The sequence below is a fragment of the Synchiropus splendidus genome, chromosome 4 (genome assembly GCF_027744825.2).
Source record: "Synchiropus splendidus isolate RoL2022-P1 chromosome 4, RoL_Sspl_1.0, whole genome shotgun sequence".
NCBI classification, from domain to species: domain Eukaryota; kingdom Metazoa; phylum Chordata; class Actinopteri; order Syngnathiformes; family Callionymidae; genus Synchiropus; species Synchiropus splendidus.
In genome coordinates, this window is record NC_071337.1 from 10,994,006 (window position 1) to 11,016,049 (window position 22,044).

The 22,044-nt window shown below is 42.8% G+C and overlaps 1 protein-coding gene across 1 annotated transcript in view; it reads right to left on the reverse strand.

The window, feature by feature from the left end:
* rapgef5a (Rap guanine nucleotide exchange factor (GEF) 5a) overlaps window positions 1-22,044 on the reverse strand; it is a 52,354-nt gene that overhangs the window by 10,629 nt on the left and 19,681 nt on the right. Inside the window, exons 6-19 of the mRNA XM_053861601.1 lie at window positions 20,904-20,985; window positions 20,420-20,468; window positions 19,955-20,028; window positions 15,736-15,912; window positions 8,200-8,345; window positions 7,407-7,507; window positions 4,357-4,435; window positions 3,993-4,137; window positions 2,556-2,647; window positions 2,450-2,480; window positions 2,016-2,094; window positions 1,110-1,259; window positions 930-1,027; window positions 87-209 (exon numbers count right to left, since the gene is read on the reverse strand). Coding sequence (XP_053717576.1) covers window positions 87-209; window positions 930-1,027; window positions 1,110-1,259; window positions 2,016-2,094; window positions 2,450-2,480; window positions 2,556-2,647; window positions 3,993-4,137; window positions 4,357-4,435; window positions 7,407-7,507; window positions 8,200-8,345; window positions 15,736-15,912; window positions 19,955-20,028; window positions 20,420-20,468; window positions 20,904-20,985 — 1,426 coding nt within the window. The remainder of the gene's footprint in view (window positions 1-86; window positions 210-929; window positions 1,028-1,109; window positions 1,260-2,015; window positions 2,095-2,449; window positions 2,481-2,555; window positions 2,648-3,992; window positions 4,138-4,356; window positions 4,436-7,406; window positions 7,508-8,199; window positions 8,346-15,735; window positions 15,913-19,954; window positions 20,029-20,419; window positions 20,469-20,903; window positions 20,986-22,044) is intronic.

Consider the following 22,044-nt stretch of genomic DNA (forward strand, 5'->3'; position numbering starts at 1 on the left):
TACAGTGGTAAAAATTGCTGCTATCTTTGTCTCTTCTAAGCATTGTTTTTTTTCTGCCTCACAGTTCAAAACAACGGACTTCATACCTCATGAATGGACTTGAAGAGGCTCCAGTCCAGGTGTGTGAGGGCAGCGGCCACATCCCAAGTGTTCATTCCCAAAAGTCGCACAGGTCTCCTGCTCAGCTCGGCACTGTCTGTTAGAGGAGGCTGCAAACAGACAGACAGGAGGGATTGTGCGTGTGTGAGATGGGACACGGAAGCTGTGACATCAATATCACACAAATCGGACCAGAAGCTCTTTGGCAGTGTGACGTCAAGCATCACTGTCCTGTTCTGACTGGTATCAGCTCAGCAGCACAAGTTTATCACACAAATGAATAACTTGTAAAAATCACTCCCCACACTCCGTACTAGCCAGTTCCAAAATGTACTGCAACAAGTTACATTAAGGGTGTATAGATTTGGTTTGTGTTCTAGATTAAACAGAAAATGCATATTCATTTGGTCTATTTTTATGCATTTATTAATTCATTTGTCTAGTCAATCTGCACAATCTGCAACCTACTAACACGATTCATTACTTTACAGCATCTCTAATGGGAATTATTTGTGAATTGGCTTTTAGAAAATATAGCAAAACAAAATGCAAAGCATGTCAGATAAGAATTATTATTAAAAATACATTCCAAAAGTTGAAGACAAAAATGATAAACTGTAGAATAAAGAAGTCCACATAAAATAAATGTGAAACAATATGGAAAAAAAGCAGATAAAAACAAAAGGGGAAAACACATTAAAAGATTGACTGAAAATAAAAGGGGAACCAGGTGAAACGGCTCAAGACGGAGCTGAACCCCCCTCCCTTGTTGGGAGTAGGAAGACTCTAATTACGGAGTGATGGATGTGGGAGGAAGAGAAAGGTGGTACCAGCAGCTCTGTGAGGTCCCGGCGGCAAGCGAGGAGCTTCCCCTGTGGCGTCAGTGACTCAGAATAAACACAGTCACTGGGCTGCAGCAACCGCCGCTCTGAGGAAAGAATGCCATTGATCAGTAACGTCCAAATGAAAAAAATAAATAAATAAAGGAAGCTAAATGTGTGAGTGTTAACCTCCACTGAGCAGGACCACGGCCAGCTCGATGTCTTCTTCTGCTCTATCCATCTTCTGAGCCACGATTCGGATCATCTCGTGAGCCTCCAGCAGAGGATGGATGTGGACACTGAGGTAGGAGTCAGTGCTCACGTACACACAACAAATAACTGGGAGAGGAAGGGCAGGACACTTAGCTGTCACATAATAAACCGGTGAGATGGCTTTTATTTTGAAAGATTCCTTTATACTACTGCAAACACACGGTTTTTAGGTTTAGCTTGCAGCTGGCTTCCGTCACATTTTCATTTTTGGCGTCCTCACCGACTGTGATAAGTGCAACCTTTAACTTGTTTTCCAACCCCGTCCTGACCACTGCGGGTGCAGCCAAAGACCACTGGCAATGTTAGGCAGGTGGTCGTAATGTTAATGGCCTGTGACTTTATCTTCACATTGACTAGTTTTGGGCAAAATAATGTAAAGAACAAAATACAAGTTGAAGAATTCACTGATAATAACGCTGAAGCACTGGGAAGTACAGCTAGAGGCCTCGTAAATACAACCGCATATGTGCATGAATGCACCAGTAATCTCATCAGAGATTATTGTGTACTTCTCTGTGCAAAGGCTTTCCGAGTTTGATGTGGCTGTGTGTGAGTTTATGCAAATGTACATGCTAGAGTGTGTGTGTCTGTGTCTTGTTTTTAGAAAAATATCTCCTCGTGGCAAACCTAGGATCCTAAAAAGTTTGTGGGTGAAGACTTGAAAATAACAAGGGCATTATAATTGGGTTTCAGTTTGGTTCAGAGTCCTGGTTCAGGTTAGCCATTTGTTTTGGATGGTCAGGTTTAGGGTGAGAGGCTGGGGACATGCTTATGGCAATGAGTGATGGAGATACCGACACATGTGTGAGTGTAGGCACTCACCCTCTCTCGTCTCTGTTGGCGAACTTCTTTGCTGCAGACAGTTCTCCTTCAAGCTCAGCTGCTGGTGCATGTGTTTACTCTGATGGTGAGAACAAAAGCAGAATTAGGAAACCCATAGAAACACATCGGCACACCGGGAGATTCCGGTCCAAAATGCTCAGATTAAGGCTCAAAAATCATTAAAAATAAGACCGATACTATTGTGTCTTATAACGTTTTAAACCAGTTTTTATAAGTTGCTCAATATGTTGAAAGAGGAGTAACATTTCTCACATTAATAGATGAAGAAAGTCATCTGCAGTAAAAAAGAGCAACATCAGAACCCCACAATGGAGGTCACAACATAAGAGTCAACATGTTGGGACAAATATTGCACCGTTTCTAAAACCTCCTTTTATGGTATGGCATGTGAAGTATTGAATTGCTGTCAGTACCTTCTGGTTTGGAGGACAGTCATCCACGGTGCTGTGACACAGAAACCCACGTCAGTCATTTTGGAAAGCAGCAACACAAACAGAATGACTTCACTGCGGCACTTACTGTCTGCGGCGCAGAAGCTTCTGGAACTCCTTCAGGTCCTTCTCTAACGTGGGGAACTCATACAGGTCCTCCAGCACGCACCGGTACAACGTCTGTTGGAGACACCAGACATGTTTCTATAGCATCTAACGGACGGGGTTTAGAAGGAGTGTCTGACCCCCATATGACCCCAGAATTTAGAGTGGGAGTCACACAATGTATTTATTTATTCCTTACATTTATTCCTGCATACAATTTGAATCGTTTTGAATTCTAATCCTTAATCCAGCATCACAGTTTAAAGGCAACAGAAAACATCCCGTGGGCTGGAAGTCACAGTGAAGGCGGAGGGGGGAGCAGCACTTGAACACACAAACACCTGCAATCATGTTGTTGTCAGCCACGGTACCCCCTCTGTTCCATAACCCGCCTCTTTCCTCAGTTGCTAGGCAACTATCACCTGGGTTACGCACTCCAAATGAGATTATACCCATGCCAACCCTTGCTCTTTGGTCTCCATGGCAACCAGCACCAGACGGTGGAGTCAGTCAGGTTATGGGGGGACAGGTGCACGGTGAGTGTGTAGCTATGTGCACGTGGGCCGTGTGACGTGTGCATTTGTTTTCTCAAAAGGCTTTTTCAACGGTTTTCTAATCCGGTTAAGCTCGGTGTATGAAAGTATCGCAGGGACGCAGCGCTCCCAAGAAGTCTTTATCACCAGAAATGTGACACAAAGAAACGGCATGTTTGACAGTGTCTGTGCGTGTGTGTGCACTTCTTTATCCTGCATTGTGGGGACCAATTCTTGACAAAACACTATCCCTGTGAGGACCATATGACTTCGTCGGGGCCATTTGGACAGACCCCACAAGGGTAAGTCTGGATTTGAGGAGGATGAAGACTTCAAAGTAACTTGGTCATTATAATCGGGTGTAAGTTGAGGATAGCCGCGTGTTTTGAATTGGTTGGGTTTATGGTGAGACGGTGAAAGCATTAAGCCAATGAGAAACCTCTCTCTGTCCCCAGAGTAATAGCACTGCAAACATGTTTGTGTTTGCATGCCTGGTTGACAAATGATTTCACATGCATTTGTCTGAGTTGGATTAAATGCATCTAATGAGGGTTTGTACTTCTTTGGTGTTGGCTTGAGTGATCCTGTTAGCGATTGTCTGGTTTTCCATGTACATTTAGAGACTCATGGAGCTTGTCAGTGACTCTGTTCAATCGGGTTTCTTGCTGAGTGTGTGTATGAGTTTGTGTACTAATAAGGTTTTTAAATTACAGATCATGTGTGTGTTTCAGAGAGTATTAGAGAGTTTGTGCGCAGCTTTGTACATTTGTGTGTGCGTCGGTGGTGTGCGTGTGCTTCCCACTGACACACGCAGGCGGGGCATTGCAGCTCAAGTAGATAGAAGAGAGGCGAGGATTTCATTGACATGAGCTAACTGAGATCTTTACCTTCATGAAGCTCCTGACATGCTCCTCCTCCTTCAAGAAGTCCTTGTAGAGTCTGCTCCAGTGGGACACAAGCTGCAGTACCTTACGCTTCCTGAAGAGGGTGTCCTTGCCTTCCTCCTGGCCCCTGCTGCGGCCACTGCTATAGGTGAGGCCAGTCAAGGACACACAGGCTATGACGAAACATCTCAGTGTGAGGGATTGATTTGTGGGAGTGAAAGTGTGTGTGTCTCACTAGTGTGCATGCCTGTCATGTGTTTCCACAAGTGATCAATTCTGAATGTTGTTATTAGAGTGTGTGTCCACGTGCAGTGGGAGCGCGCCACTGTCCACGCGTGATCGATTGTGATTGTGTTTATAAGGATATTGTCCCAGCAGGGCCTGGCAAAGGTCACTCGTGGACATGAACACTAGATAGGTCAACAGGAAGTCATCCAGCAGCATTTCTGAAAGACAAGAAATGCAATTCCAGTCAGTTAAACAGCAAGATCAGGCAATTATTACAAGTTAACATTTTAAAAGCAGCTTGTTGCAAATAAATTTGGAAATAAGGCTTGGAGCACATGACCAACTTACGGCCTCAACTCACTTTAAGTGGCCCTCAAGAGAAATAAATACAGTGTTTCCTTTCAATTCAATACTTTACTAAAGTTCACCAAAACATTTGACCTTCAATGTGTGTCACCATTACAGCGCACAAAGCGTTTGTGTTGTGTTTCAGGATGTCTTTCTCAATTGTCCCTTGTATAATGTGTGTATTTTGGTACAATATCTCACATGAGATACTTTATGTTACCGCTTTCTCTTCAAATTTCCTGTTAAAAATGGCAGTTAGTGGCTCTATAATTAATATTAATTTTATTTGTTCAATGACCTCGACCTCTTTGGCGTTAGGGTTAAAACATCAGCAAAAGTAGTTTTTGTTCAGAGTCCTGGTTAAGGTTAGCCACTTGTTTTGGATGCTTAAGTTAGGAGTGAGAGGCTGGGGAACGCAAAAATAGTGAAACAAACGTATATGTGTGTGTGTGTATGTATGTGTCTCTTCACAGTTATCTTAAAATGTAAAAGGTCATCGTCGCGGCAGGGTGACGGTGCTGTTTTGAAAGCATACGCGAGAGTGTGTATGAGCCTTTGCCTGGGAAAATGTGTGACCCAAATAGGGTTCTGTTGGGCAGAGAGCAAAGAAATCAATTATAGAAGCCGGAGCCGAGGCCATGGCATTAATATTTGATCAACCACCTTCTCTTTAGAAATAAAAACAACTTTTTAGCTCTATTTTTCCAGCGCGTCTAGTTCAGCAAATCTCTCGTTCAAAAGCCTGCAACTCGTTTTTTTTTTGTTTTGTTTTTTTTCAATTATCATCACTTGGTGCTACTGTTTGACCAAAAAAATATTCATTCCATCACTTCACATGTCCTCGAATCCTTAACCCTCATATTTCATTTTTCCCTCGTAGGCTTTCATCGGCTAAACCCCGGCTCCTGCACGGGCCATCCCTCCACAGAGATGATAAATATCCTTTTTCATCATCAACATATGCCCTCTACATTTGCCTGCTGGCACACACAAAGTCAAGCAGACTCCCTGTTAGGCTCGCACACACACACACACACACACACACACACACTCTCTGCTGATGAATAACTCATTGAGCTCTGACCTTGGGGACTTCGTCTTTCCTACATCCTTTACAGCAGATAAACAGTGTAAATGAAATCAGCTCCAGAGTGGGTTGGTTGTTCAGTAAGGTGCGCACATATAGAGGCTGGGTCACACACACTTGCTTCCTCAACAAGCTGCAGCGTTAAGCCAACACAAAAAAGCCCTGTGCTTCTCGCTTGTTCAGCACCCATTCACTAAAACACACAAGACTAAACAGGCAGCAAAAGCGAACCATTTGATCTCCAGCACTAACAAATTAACCCAACATTTGTTATTCATAAAGTGAGTAAATATGGTGTTTCTATGTAAACCAGCCATTCACTTATTTACTCTCTGCCTGTGGCTCATTACAGCGGCTCTCTGCGGACGCTCAGGAACTGGCAACCCTGAGCGGCTGACGGAAACAGGCAGCTTGTGAAAGAACAGGCACAAGATTCAGCGGCAGAGACAAATGTCTCTGTGTGGTCCCAGTGAAAACAGCACCATCAGGACGGAAACCATTCAAAACATTACGTCCCCTGATGTGTTAGAACCAATGATGCCACACTCATAACAGAATGACGTGGTCAGATTAAATAATGAGTCATCAAAGGAGCACTTTCCAGCAGTAATGACTCTCATAAAATTAATTAAAATCAGGATAAGAACGGTGTAAATACAATTTACATGAAGAAGGCAGCGTCCAGTTTCATGGAATTCCCCTCCGTGTTTTTTCATGTTCATCGCGTGTTTAAGATAAGAAAGTTTGAATTTAAAAATGGTATTTGCCATCACCCAACCATTTGTTCACAATGTTATTCTGTTCGTTCGTATTCACAGGGTTCCATGTACTGAAGTACACTCATGACTCAGTCAGGTGCTCGCGGCTACTGCAACAACAGCCTGACAGAACAAAACTTTGAGGAGCCAAGGTAACTCGAAACGAAATCCAGTCTGTGGCAACAGAGTTGTATACAAAAGGTTAACTCTGAAGTTTCTTATCTATTGCTCATGTTCCGCAAAAGACAGGAAATACATTACAATTTACTACGCCTCTTCCTTCCCCATTCTTTCAGAACTCTCTGTGACAGGTAATATCAGGGGAGCGCCACAGAAGCAGCACAATACAGATCAAAATATCACTGTTACTTAAATGTCACCAGATAAACAATGAGGAAGGTAGAGTTGATTTTCTTCTGCTCCTTATTTGCTATGTAAACAAAGTAAAAACAATCTGACATTTGCTTGCCGTCTTTAACATAGATGCTATTGTTATTTGCTCAAGAAAACAATAAACACAAAAGTAGCTGTGTGCTAGAACACGGAGCCAATAGCTACATGCACAATGTGGCATACAGTGGTTTGGTGTTGAAACATCTTCAGGAGTCTGAGGGAGTCTTTACAGACTCATTAGAGCGTTTCACCTCTGGATGTTTCTCTTATTTACACACTGTGACGGCTGACTGAACACACACAGTCATGAGAGTGACGGGGAGGTTCAGCCCTCGAGGAGTCGAGATACTTAAGGAAACAGAAAGGTTAAGGTTGGGAAATGTTGTGACTTGTTACAGGGCATTCAAGGTGTAATTCCCTGGAATGAAAGGAAGGCCAGTAATTTAGTAACGGCGAAGTCAAACACTGCTGTTTCAGTTTGCCTAAGCTTTTCCAGATTCAAGAATCTTCTGAAATCACTTTGGGCTGTGAGCAGGACTCTTCAGTTTTTCACCAGATTTGGAAGCCAGACTAGAAGCAGGCTGTGATCTCAGGACAACTCACCGCTCTCTCTGCTCTCTGGCGCCCCTCTCTGGTCATCTAGTCGCAGGTCACTGAGCAGATGCTCCAAGATCTTCAGCGGCGTTCCAGACACCACCACATACCTGTAAGTAGAAGATGCACAATAGTGGTCCTCATTTGCGCACCAGACCAGCTCTCTCTCCTGCTCCCTTCGATTCTTCTCAGTCTCCGTCCCCTCATCATCATCATCATCATCAATGAAGCGGAAATGGGGAACATCAAAGGTAGAGATCTCGGAACAAGTCCTTTCAGCCTCTGAACTGCTATCATCTTCCTCATCATCGCCATCTACGTCCTCCTCTGCTTCAGCAAGTGTAGCTAACAGTGTGGTCATCTTCATGTCAACAGAACTCGGACGGATCGATCTTCATCCGTCAACCCTCCTCACAGCCAAACATCCATGCCTTTCGGTCGGTGAGAAGAGTTTTGCTGAGAGGCAGATGGTTTCAAACCCTCTGAGCATATAAACACACCCACTTAACCTGTCTGTCACTGACACTCCCTGCTCAGTGCCTCAGGTCTTGGCACACAATGACTTAAAGATACAACAGCCACAAACAACCCAACCAGCTCACAACTTGGAGCATTTGAGGAAGGAAGTGTTGTCTTGGTTTTCTTTCACCCTCAAACAAATGGGTCATTATGCTCTGTCAGCCGAGAGCATCAATTATCTTCCACACACACGCTGCTTTGGGTAAAACTGAGGGGTTGTGACTACACCGGAATCCAGGAGGAATTTAAAAGAGAAGCGCTATGATTTAGTCGGGGCACTAACCTTTTGTCGCCATCCTCCTCTCTGGATCCGCCCCCGGATGATGTGGGCGACGGTCGCTCTGACGGCGACGTCACCGACGAGGTTACTCTTCGCAACACCAAAACATCACGGCCTCTCTCCTTCAGACATACTCGACCCAGGGCTTCCTGTAAAGAGAGTACAGAGTTGGTTCTGGGCGATGTGGTGGAATTGCAGTGATCTTGTGAGGCCATGAAACATGAATGCATGCAACGTTCATCAGAAGAGGACGCACTCTTTTCTAAAATCTTATCTCAAACACCAGCTGTCAATCTTAGGATCAACATCCTAAGTTCCTTTGATGTACCACCACCAGCTGGGGTGAACCAGCATGTTCTTGGCCTGCTCTTTGATATCAGCTGCGAGACGTCCTCACACAGTGGCCAAACGACCTCAAATAACCCAGCCACCCCCTTTAAGTAATACTTGTGCTAATCTGAGAGGCTGTTTAATGACTGGACATTTTCTTTCAGATTATCAGTTTGTATGAGTTATAACTACTGCCAAGTCATAGTCGGAGACAAGTCAGTTGTTTGCATCTGCAGTCATCCTTCATGTTTTATGCCACAGTCATCTTTTTGTCTGGATTTCACTTCATCTTTGTGTATAACAGCACGTGGGCCGGCGGATCTCAATGAGAAGGATTCTCGTTCACAGTCAATGTTTTACCAAAACACACTTAGTTTTCTGTCTTTGAGATTGAATTGTGTTCAGGGACTGTCCACCAGAGAGCACTGGCAACTCATCCACGGCATCAGAGGACAATAAGGTTTGGTGGTCATTCAAATTAGACTTGAGCCTCTTTTTCACGATTCTCTCACATCAACACGCCTGGGGTGACATTGAACTTAAATATTTCCAGATGGACGAGGCATCTAAGCAGCACAGACTGGGAGGAGAAGGAGGAGTGAAAGAGATCAAAGCAGGAGGAGATAAGTGAAGAAGCATCTCCACCATATGTCTCTCAAAGACTGACAATTTTAATAAATTCTAACAGACTTCACTTATATATCGTTCCAACAATTGTAACCATGCATTTGCACATAGTGTCCTTAAGTCATACAACACCTTAAATTAACAGAGCTTGTTGATTTTTGTAGTTCAAATTTAAACATTATTAAAGGGGTCCTATGATGCTTCTTCATGTTTTAAGAGTTACCTACAGTGATAGCAAGAGGAAACTAATCTTCTACCAGATTCGTTCATATTACAAACTACAACTTGATATAACTTTAATATTAGACACATTTTATCTTGACGCAAAGCTGCGCTAACAAATACTCAAGTTTGGGACGTGATTACTGAGGAAAATAAGCCATATATGAATTGTACAATAGGGCACCGTTAACAGTAAAGCAGTGATGTTTTTTCCTTTTCATTGTACAATATTTTCCATTTGTATTAGTTGATAAAAAATAAATAATTAAAAAACATATCAAATATTACTATAGAATTATGTATGTACAATATTATTGTTTGCCTTCACTGGAATGGGAATGGGATGCAATTGGAGAAATCATTTAGTATAAAGGCTATTTATTTTTTAATCAAAATGAGAACAAATCCATTAGCAAGGAATCAAGAAAAAGATTGGCTCAGATTAAAAAAAAAATAATTTTAGACAATTTTATGAATTAATAATGGGTGCATTCATGGTGCACCTCTCTGTCTGGAACAAAAATATTTCCTGTTCCAGGGTTCAGCCCACTCCAGCTACATGATTTCATTAAATTCAACTAGCAGACATGAGACATCAATCATATCTGCGTAATTTTGGGTTACGACCAGTTTGAGATTATTTTTTACATATAATCTAGTTTCTTATTTTCTTATTTTCACTTCTGTGTCTGAGTTTTAAAGGGAAACATGATGAAAAAAGATGAATGACAGAAGCTGAACAATAACGACCATTGAAGCTCAACCGATCCAGCAGCTATTATGCAATGACTTATCCAACAGATTTCAAGTGACACAAAGACCAAAAAAAGAATTGCATTGTGTAACCAATTACTGTGCAGCTCGACACCGACTTCTCAGCTAAATAAAGCCCAAACTTTGGATTCCTGCCTCTATACTCAAACGCCAAGAAAAACAAGAGTGCGCCAACAGTGGTGATGCTGTAACACACACCAAAACAAACAGGATCAAAGGCGGACTGAAACATCACAAAACATCGGCAGAAATATCTGTATAGGCAAAGAAGAAAGAAGTTGCACACACAAATAACCCCACGATGATGATGAGGACTGAACAGCGGCTCCCACAATAACATGACTTCAGTCTGAGAAAGTATGTGAGGCATGAAAAGTAAAAATATACAGAGCAGACAGTGTTCTGAGGAGGGGTCACGCCGTTATGCAACAGGGGAAGCGAGAGGGAACACGAAAGAGTTGGAGGAAAGTTGGAAAACTAGAAGCACTTTGGTAAGAGCAGAACTCTGCTGAAGTGATGGGAGACCTAATAACACTAAATTATGAAGCAGAGGAAGACGTGCGCGCACCCTTTGTATATTTAAGAAGTTATATTCAGACTAGAACCGGTTTGTGTGCATTATAAAAATCATTACCGCAGCCAGGAAAATCAACTACCCAAGAGTTGTGTTGCAGTACTGAAGTCCACCGGTACACCGAGTTGTAAGATGAGTGTCCTTTGGGATAATAAAGCGCAGCCACGATTTATTGATAAAGTTTGTTGACATCTGACAGGAAAGACGGCGGCACGTTTTCAGGCGACAAAAAAAGACTGAAGCAAATCATTAAACAGACTTCATGACACCTAATTAGGTCTTGAGGAAACTCCTGGCAATGAGAGTGATTTATCAGTCCAACTGCGATTTAAACCACCGACACAAGTGTGCAGGAACGAACCAAACTCCAGGAGGAAGCTGGCTCACTTGAAAGAGGCGTTAAACTATTGTTGTTCTTTGGCACATGGTCAAAAAGGCTTCAAGTTTGCAACCACAAAATGCCCTACTTGAGAACCACAAGAGAGAATATCGCCTTCTTAATTGTTATATTTCACAACCCCATGTTTCTGCGAACTAGCTCCAAGGTCATCAGGTGGCACAGCCGTTCCTCCAAAAATTAATGTTCTCTGCAGCAAAGAAGAAGAAGTGTAAAGCCAGGAGAAACCTCCTCGGCTATAAAGGGATATAAAACAACACACTCCCCATGACTTATCACTCAAGATTTTTTACTGCCTATATTTGCTTTCAGATTTTGATCAGACCATAAAACAGCTTTGCACGTGTCTAATCTCTGAATATATGACTCCGGCGAGTTTGGAACTAACTTTACTTTACAATTGAGGCCGCAAACTCGTGCGTGTACAATGACGGTTTATTTTGTAACCATTGAAGTGACAGCCTCCCACCACTGGGGTGCAGTGTTTCAGCTTAGGCTACAAAAAAGGCTGTTTTCCAAGAGGTGGAAATGATAAATGTCATCAGTTTATCTCAGAACATCCAAGGAGCTTCAGAACACTGAAGGTGACGGCAGTTGGATGAGCTGTGCAATGAGTTTACGGAACAATTGACTTTTCGACAACAAACACAGAGTAACTCAGCTATGGGAAATAGAATATCCACGAAATGAAAGGTAGAATGACATTTTTAATTTTGCATAATAGATATTGGCAGCTCGTGTGACCAATCACTGGCGCTGATTCAGCAGGTAAGAATATCTAAAGAAACATCCATCCAAGACACAAGATTTTACATCTCCTTTTCTCTTTCCTAAACCTACAAAGATAATAGAAAACTGTTTGTTTGCTGCTCAATAACCAGAATTATATTACAAATATGAATATATATTTTTTTATTCACCATGTTATGGTGAATAATCCAATACCTTTTATCATTTTACTCACCGTGAATGCAGAAAAGTCAACATAAATGAATGAAGATATTGATGTGCTAACATTTATGCTATGAAGAGCCTGGCGACATGCTGGATCCAAACAAACCATAATAGTCCACAACACTTATCATTGATCTACTACCTATGATACATTTCTTCCAGAGATTTTATCTTCCTTTTGTCAAAATCCTGACTAGTGATTCCAGAGTTTACTGAATTATTCAGATCATTTTCTGAGAGGGCGAGAGAGGGAACTTTATCATTGCATGAGGTGGCAATGTTCTTACAGCCTTTAATCTTCTGTTAACAGGTGCGTCACTCTCCTTCCTTCCACTCCACCCAGCCCCTTCCCTTCCAGCTGCAACACCAGCGCTTCTCCACCCTTCCCTCCTGTTTCCGAAACACTCTCCCTCGTTCACTTCAGCAGGTTCAAGTCAGGACTCTGTGCCTCAGAATGGGCAGACTTTCTGCTTCACAGATTTGGATTTGGGGAGAGAGAGAGAGAGAAAGGAAATGGAAGACATACATTTGCTTCGTGTTTTTCACAAGGCCACACATTCCTCTCTGCCGTGCACACACACACACATGCATGTTTGTACCTCTATCTTCGTAGGAAGCCTCATTGCCATAATTCTTTCCTCAGCCTCTCACCCTAAACCTAACCATCCAAAACAAGAGGCTAGCCTTAACCAGGACTCTGAACCAAAATTTGGTTAAATTTGGAGTTGTAATGAAGCAGTTTTTTTGTGGATTTGTGGGATCTGGCCAAATGGTCCCCACAAAGGCAGAAGGTCCTTAGAAGAAGGTGTTTTGTGAAGAACTGTTGCTCACAAGTAAGAAAAAAATCAGGAACACACACATACACAGGTTTGTCACACCAACTTTGGGGGGGACTGTATTCATTCTCAAATTGATGCTTAACCTTCTGGGGTCACACAAACACCTGAGGGCCCCACAAGTACATGCAGTTGGACTGGACATAATGCTTTCTTCAGCCTCTCACCCTAAACCTAACCATCCAAAACAACGGGCTTAAGTTAACCAGGACTCAGAACCAAATTTAAACCCAATAATGAACTACTTTTATTGACGTTTTAACTCCCTAAACCTTGTGAGGACAGGTCAAAATGTCTGCACAAAGGAAAATGTCCACACAAGAAGGTGGCTGGTCAAGACTTTGTACTCATAAGTATTGTAAAACATACCCACCCACACGCGCGACTGAGCAGAAATGGACGTCATGGCAAGCCTAAAGGAAGTATGTTATGAAGCTACTTCCACCAGCAACTGTTTCTGTTTCTGCTGTCACATCGTCCTGGAACACTGGCTGTAACACATACAAAACCTACAAATGGGGCAATAACAGCTCCAAAAATTGAGGTTAACCTAAAAAAATGCCTGCGCAATAATGCAAAAATAATGACTTTCTCAGCCTTTGAACATTTGCTTGACTGAAATATGTAACTGTAGTCTAAAGCAAGTCTAAAATCTAATCAGAACTGAATAGAAGGCAGAGTTACATCCAATTCACTGCTTCCACATGAGAACTCGATCACTATGGAAACAGCCACAGTGGTCTGCCAGCGCTTATCACTCTTTCAAACGGGATCGCCATGACAACCAGGTGAAAAGAGTTCTCTTTGGGGCCATCTGACAAAGCATTGTGTTGTTAATCTGATGGAATTGTTTTGCCTTAGCATTGTTTATAAAGATCATTCACAGCACGCCCCAACATCACACACCCTAGAGTCGTCTCTCACCAACTCGCCAGCACAGTACACCTTTAATGAGCTCGGTGAAGTCATTTGAAAAAGGGTTATTACTATATGTTCATGTATATGAGGTGACAGAGAGAAAAGCGTTCCATCAGTAAAGCATAACTCACACTCGCTTGATTTCCTGCCCTCAGGTGTACGAGGGAGTGAGATTACACGGCACATCGCTTCACTAACACCCCGCTAATTATGTGCGCACACTCCGCCTGCCAGAGACTCAGCTGTGCACGCGCACACACACACACACACACACACACACACACACACACACAGTCTGTCATTTTCTAAGAGTAAGAAATTACAGTGGTCTACACAATTATTAACACCTACGCACTTGACTGGGTGGAAATCTGGAGCGTCAGTGATCCGAAGTGATCACAAGAAGCAAGTGCATCCGCTGGATTAACCTCATGCCCGTCCTACATCATGAAACCTGTGTTCACACTGACTGGTTTTGCTTGTGTCTGTCGTCATGGTTTCTCCTCTCGGTCTCAGCATTCTTCTTTGAGTGAGCTTCAGTCTGCAGATGGTAAGTTTGACTGAGGCCTTCAGACAGTCTGTGTCACACTCCAACTCTGAGTCTGTTAGCAAGTCTGTGTCAAGGATTCCGTCACTATGTCCACCATCATCGAGCTTTTCCACGTGTGGTCCACACAAGTTTTCCAAGTTTGAGAGGGTCTTCCCTCAAGTCAGAGAGCAAGTGCTTCACAACAAGTGCGTCAAGGATTGTTCTAACAAGCTCTTTCAGGAGTCTGACATCAAAAGAGTATGTGCCACTGAGGCCACCCTCAACTGTGCTTCCAGGGAATGGACTGCCAAGTCTTTGACAGAGCTACCAACCAATCTTTTAGGCAGAACATCACCAAGTCATTCAGAGAGTTAATTACCATGTCTTGCCAGTAGTGTACCACCACGTCCAACAGGGACTGCACAACCTAGTCTTCCAGTGAGTGAATCAAGTCTTTCAGGGAGTTTGTTACCTAGTCTTTCAGAGAGTCAACTACCCACTGTTTCAGTAAGTGTACCACCAAGTCTTTTAGGGAGTCTACTACCATGTCCATCACAATCACCTCCAAGTATTTTAGGGACTGTATCAACAAGTCAATAATAATTGAACCACAAATAACTCTTTCACAGAGCTACCTACCAAGTCGTTTTGGCAGTTAACTACCTAGTCTTTCACTGAGTGTACCACCAAGTCTTTTAAGTACTGTACTGCCAAGTCTTGCAGGGAATGGACCACTAAGTCCAGCAGGGATTGTAAAACCCAGTCTTCAAAGGTGTGTGTCTCCACGTCTTTCAGGGAGTGTAACACCAAGTCTTTTAGGGAGTCTACCACTAAGTCTTTAAGGGGTTGTGCCAACAAGTCAATTGGGATTGAACCACAAATTGTGGCAAAGAGTGTGTCTCCAAGTCCATCAGCAAATGCGTTTTAGCTAGAGTACCACCCAGTTCACCAGCATGTGTGCCAACAAGTCTGAGAGGTAGTGTGCCTCCAAGTCATCACAGTGTCTCATCAGGTCCACCAGGGAGTGTTCAACCTGACAAGCCTCCTTACAGGTCTCTCAGCAGGTCTGCCTCAGAGTCAGTCAACAAGTCAGACAGTGTGCTTGAGTCTGTCAAAGTAACTCTTCAAGTATGTTTTTGTGTGACAGCGTATGACAGTCCCATTTTACCGGACCTCTGACTTGACTCTCTTGACTCACTCACACCTGAGGTGACACCAGATGTGACATCCACCACATGATGACGTCCAAAACTTTCTACTCACTCTGACTGTGCTGCCAGAGCTCAGTGGCCAGGATGAGTCAGCGACCACTTGACATCAGCAATATCACTTGGCTTGATAGAATCACATCAAATATTCATCACCCTTTCAAACTCACCGCCTGGTTTCTGTCCGGCAGTCTGTAGTTGTGGTTCTGCAGCAGCCTGCAGCCATCTTTGGCCAGGCGCTGGACGGCCTCCAAACCCAGCCTGCTGGTCAGATCCTCGCGTCCACACATGGTGCCCACTCCTCCTCCGCTGCTGTTGCCGCCACGCAAAGTGCACACTCCCCCGAGCTGCAACACAGGAGGCAGGAACACGTATCTCAGACCGCAGTCCCAGGACATTTTGGACAGCGTTTCAGAGGGATGAAAGTCAAGAAGGTTCAAGGTCTCTTGTCCAAGTGAAGCACTTAGGGCATAATCCAGAAACATTAGATTATAATCCTGTTAGGTCCGAATCAGATTCTCCCTCTAAATCCTCCTCATTCTTTATAAACTTGATTAATTCTGCTGTTAATCCAGCGATCTGTTGCACGTTCTGTCTGACTGCCTCTGTCTGACATCGGTGTCAGCAGATATCTGGCAGAGAGGGAGTTTGTGATTAGTAGAAGTGGGTGTGTGTGCTAGAAAAGTGTGTGTTCGGGTGTCTCCTCCCCTTCTGTGGTCCAAAGTCGAGGGCTGAGCAGCCCAGCCCAAGTGTATACAGTGCGTATCATTACTGATACATGTGGAGCCGCCGCATCTTGTTTACATGGTGCCGGTAGAGAAACAAGCTATTTGCAGACTTGTTTAGTCTTTTTATGAGTTGTTCTGAGTAAAGTTTCATCAACACAAGAGAGTTAGATGTGATGGGTTTTTTTTTTAGTTTACCAACAAATCCTCACAAAGCCGCCGCAAACATGTTCCACAGACTCATTAAAAAAGGCAATAAGTTTTACAGTGCAGTACAGTGATGTAAACATGCTTCTGAATTCGCATGGTGTTGTGAACGTTGCTTGAGAGGACGAGCAGGAGAGAGGTTAGGTTTCCCTGGAAATGAAAGCGGAGTCCCCTGTAAGACCCGGTGACAGAGAAATGGCTGCTGGCGTACTCTGGTGAGCTGCGAGTACGATTCTTATCATCAGTGGCAGGAAGCAGCGTTTGTTTATTTTCCTTGGGAGAAAGAGAGCCTGGGCATATCGTCTCGCTACGAGTTGTGTAACCCTTCCTGTGAGCTCAACTATCCCACGGTGCACACAGCTAACGGTCAACACTGAGTCAGACCTGGGCATGCTGCGGCCCCGGGGCCACACCATGTTGGAGGGGACTTCCTGAGCTTTACATTTAGGGATTAGAGATTAGGATTGGGATAACACATACATAAAGTGAATACATCTACAAAATAATGTTAATAAGTATAAATTATTTTTTTTCTTTTTAATTCAGACCCTTCGATTGAAATATTTTACAGTTTTCTCTTGTATTATTATGTACTTTTAGAGTTTTTTTCCTTCTTTTAGAACACTTTTTTTTTTTAAATTTGTACAGATTTTATCATACGATTGCTATTTTCATTGAATTTGGATAACACTGATTTTTCCTTTGATATGATGCTAATGCTATAGCAGCGGTGTGTTCATATTTGGGCATGCAGGAAAACAAACTGCCTGCCGAAGCTTTGTTTCAATGGATGACCACCCACCATCCCAACTCTTATCTGGTCACATGGCTGCAGACACACACAAACTCAACCGCTGGCTCCAGTCCTTTGCCACTTCCCGCAAGCTAGATTTCTGCTTCCTGCCCTGGACGCAGAACACCCCGAGATAAACCCGTTTGTGGGTCACGCCTCTGTATGTGCAGCTGACTCTGAGCGTCACCTGCGGAAGCTTAACATTTCAAAAATCCCAATTGCTGCTTTGATGCCTCTGAATATTTGCAGAACCAGCTACTGTGGTGACCCAGCATTTTAGCTCACACACACAGTCCAGCCTCTAAGCAACAGACTATGGATGATTTTTTCATAAAGACCTTTGAATTCTTTATCAGGGGGATCCATCAACAGGAAGGGAAGACCCACAATATGAATTAATCCGCACAGTCCTTCACACCCAGACTCATACGAATTCATGTTTTCCACATATTCTGGGTTCAGGGTTGATGTTAAGCGCAGAGCGAGGCGATGTTTAAAAGATGACATTTCCTTCTCCCTCACCATCTCTCCAGGGTGATCAGCCTGGATAAATTATTGATGCAGAAAAGGAGTTTTCCACTGTACTGAGGTGTTGACAGCGAACAAGCCCACCCCCCTCACTGCTCCACGTTCTGACCCCCTTTTCCACATTCATCATCTCACCGAATTACACTCAATAACCTTCCCTAGCTCAGGCAATAATCGCTTGTCTTGTGCTGGTCATCCCAAAATGCAAAACTAAATTTGAAATGTAAAGTTGACCTTCTGTGTTTTTTAGCTCAGCATGCTTCGTCCTTGTCTCGTCTGAGGATGACTAATGTGCTCGGAGCAAGGTCTACTGTAAAGGCCAAATTGCTTGGAAGGCTTCCTATGCGAACGTTAGACAGTCTCGCCAGCGTTATTACCATCCGTAGCCTTCAATTTAGTCAAAGCCCAGCAATTTCATTGCATCTTTCCATTTTTGAATGTTTACCAAGCAGCTCCGTGATGCAACGTACCTCACCACAGTCTCTTCCTGTTTACTGCCAGAACACATTAACTTAACCCTTTGGGCGCCAAAGTTTTTTGAGTTAAATATTTATATATATAAATATATATATAAAATATATTTATATATATAAAAATGGAAAAGTTAAAAGTAAAAAGACCCTTCAGTGACACGCAAAGTTTGTGTTGGGAGTAAAATCACACAGCTATTATAACATCACCCTGCTCAACTTATGCAGGTGTTTATCTGTTCCATTGGTGATATTCATCTTCATCTCAAAAGAAACAATGATCATGACGTATGGTCATCCATCGCTGTCATTCACAGCCGGACCATGAACACAGACCATGCAGCCTCCACTACTGTGCTCAGTGTATTTTCTCCCACGGCTTCTATCGCATCTGCTGCTATTTCCCATCGAATTATTTTCACATTCCGGCTACACAGTAAAGCATCGGCTCCAGTATGCGATGCCTACGGACTGACGGCAAACAGAGATGTTGCAACTGTGTGCAGAAGCAGCATCACTCTCTGTCATACTGTATGAGTGAAAAGCCTCATCAGAGGATGAATATTTCTCTTCAGAATCTGAGTCAGTCAATAACACAAAGGGCTGAAAAGTTAACCTAAAGGTCTAGGCCAAAGGTGGGCATTACATTTCCTAAAGGGCCTCATTAGAAACTGTAACAGTTGTGAGGGGCCATCATCAAAAGAAAGACAGCAATGACTACAAAACATGACGATGAAAGTATCCAAAATACACACTTATGTAACAAGGACAAAATTAACCTAAAAAGATTAAATGTAATTAAAATATGCCAGGAAACCTATTGAAATATTTGATTTTATATGCACTTAATTTGAATATGAATCAACTTAACTGTGGACTAGACATTCAAGATAAAAAGGAAATTTATTTCAAAATATATATTCAGTATTCCTTCCATGTATTTTGGGGAACAAGAAAAACACAAAAATGGCCAATAAAAAGAAGAAAGTTTTTGTCTTAAAACAAGAACATGCTATATTTACTGCTGAAGTTGTGGTGGTGACTAAAAGAAAAAGAACTTAAAAAAGCCAGAAAAATGAGGACGTAAGAGTTATAGTTTTAGTCTGACGTCAAACGGGCCACAAAAATACAGGCATCAGGCCGCATATGGCCCCCTTTGCCCAGGTCTGGTCTAGGTATTCGGAACGATCACTCCATTTGAATTCTTTGATTTAGCAGAACTATCTGTGTCCACCACTGAACACATAAGCTTCCTCCTAATTTCCTTCCCACCAAAAACTACCGTCATTGCTGGACTATTGAGCACATCTCACTGTAAATGTTTTGAAAACAGGGTCCACAATCAAGTAATGAAACAATCAAATAATAAAAACAAACTCAGCAATGTTCTGAATGTGCATCATGCCTCCAATTATTTATTTTTTAATGTGTGCCTTCTTGGCTACTCAGTGCTGTAGCTGAGACCAGCTAAGGAGGCAGGAAGAAGTATTTTGTGTTTTTGGAAGTTCTTCTAAAAGCATGATATCAACAAGCATCTATACTCAAATCGGAGACAAGCATCACGCGGACCACATGAAACAAGTTGGTGGACTGGTTTTGTCCCCCAGGCCAGAAGTTTAACACTAATGTTATAATTTTGTTAGTGACCATGAATTTCTGGTCTCACCGGGCTGCTCTCCTCGCTGGGTGTCCGAAGCTCCTGCTGGTTTGTCTCCGTCGTCTCAGAGTCCTGCTCCGATACTGGAACAAATCAAAAAGAAGTCCTGAATAGAATGATTGTGATTTCATTTAGTACTAGAAAAAGAGGGCATGAGTGATGTCATGCTGACTTTTAGCCTTTTTGTGATTATTATGTTTTATTAAATATGTGTAATATTTTTAATAGTTGATAATATTGCAGAGCGGCGGTGTGAAGTTAAGATAAAATCATGGATTATTTCTGGACAGAAGAATGTTATCATGGACTTTTATTTTTTTAACCTTAAGCGGGATGTGTCTCTCCTCTCTGGTTTCACACTGGATAGAACACTTGAGACATTTCAACCCAACTTCATATTCAGAATTGATCAGCAACAGCATTGGTGAAGAGAAAATGCAGACATGCAAATCCATGCAGGTCACATTTACTTACACGCTTTGCGAGTCTTTCTGGCGAGAGCAGCCGCCAACTCACTTTGTACCTGAAGGAGAAAAGTACATGAGTGTGCTGGCCTAAAAACCTGTGACGGTATCTCATTGGTGGGGAAAGATTAAAGAGTTTATTGTTTTACAGACAATCACACAAAACAAGGAGGCATTAAGCGCAGAGGTTAGAGGGCAAAATAAACACAACAGGACAGTAATATTTCATCTGAGCTATGAAATTGGGTCTCTACAGAAGCATGAAAGAGAGAGGATGGTGGGTCATGGGTGCGACAAACTATAAAGACGAAGGTGTTTTGACACCGTACAACAACCTGCCTGGACCAGCTGGGTGAGACAGCTCATCATATATGTGTTGGGTGGAAGTGCTGTGAGACGTGTTGTCTCTCAGCAGGAGATTCAAATTTTATGGGGAAGGGTGATGGAGAGGAGGAGATCACTGAGCATTCTTGAACAAGCATGAACCCACTGACCGTGGAAGTGAGTCTCTCGAGAGCTTTCATCTGGAGGATCTCACTGCAGATGTCCCTGTTGCCTTCCGAGTCCTCATCCGACCTTGAAAAGCACACAGAAATAGGCGTATTATTTACCATGCGTGTGCTTCTCTAGACTGACCCCTGGTTTGAAAGTGGTAAACTGCACATTCCTTCTGGTGTTTTATTTAATATCTAACCTCTAATTGTGATATAACGCATCCTAAAAATCATTTTGTTCTACAGCCAACAAGAATAAAAACACATGCAAATGTGTGGAAATAAGAAACAATATGAGACAAAATGAGAAAACTTTCATTAATAAATAGGTTACGACTCGCATTCAAAAGTCAGCCGACACATTGCACTTCCATGTGTTGGTGAACAGTTTCCTCAAGAACATTGTCGTTCATTTCGCTTATCATTACAATCTTTCATGAACAATAGCTGCAACAAGAGTCTTGAAATTGTCACACTCTGGTGTGGTTTAGCCACAAGACCATTGTTGGAAGCTATGAAGTATTTCACGATTAAATTAAAAATGTAAAACATATCAGAAATAAACGGCAAACTGAATAATTGTTGTGTTGAATCAGTAAACTGGAGCAAAAGCAATTAGCTAATACAGAGTGCTGTAAGAGTTGTGTATAAAAACACCATGATATACGTGTTCTGGCGCTGAGACGAGGATTAATCATAAAGCTGTCCTGACACGGACTGGAGCATTTGCAGTCTGGATGAGTCATCCGCACAGGCCGCCACAATATCATTTCCCTACATGCAAATGTGCTTCTGAACTCGGCATGTTTGCCATCGGAGCAAGTTCGTTCACGTAAATAATTCATCCCTAAAAAAAAAAACTCAACAAAGAATCTGCCGCGACTTGTAGCCTTGAGCCACGTGGTTTCCAAACATAATAAACGTTCCTTCCGGGATTTTTAAACTATGTAAATCTGATCATCTTGTCTGAAGCTGGCTCATACATATCGCACCCACGTTGTGAGGAAGCCAGAATAGCTAGGGATTTTTGAAATGTACTTTGAGGACATCCATGCCGGGAAAAAAAAAAGAGGGAAATGCAGAGGGTGACAATACGGACGCTGTCAAAATTAGGACACTGAGCAGAGTCAGGCGGTGAAGC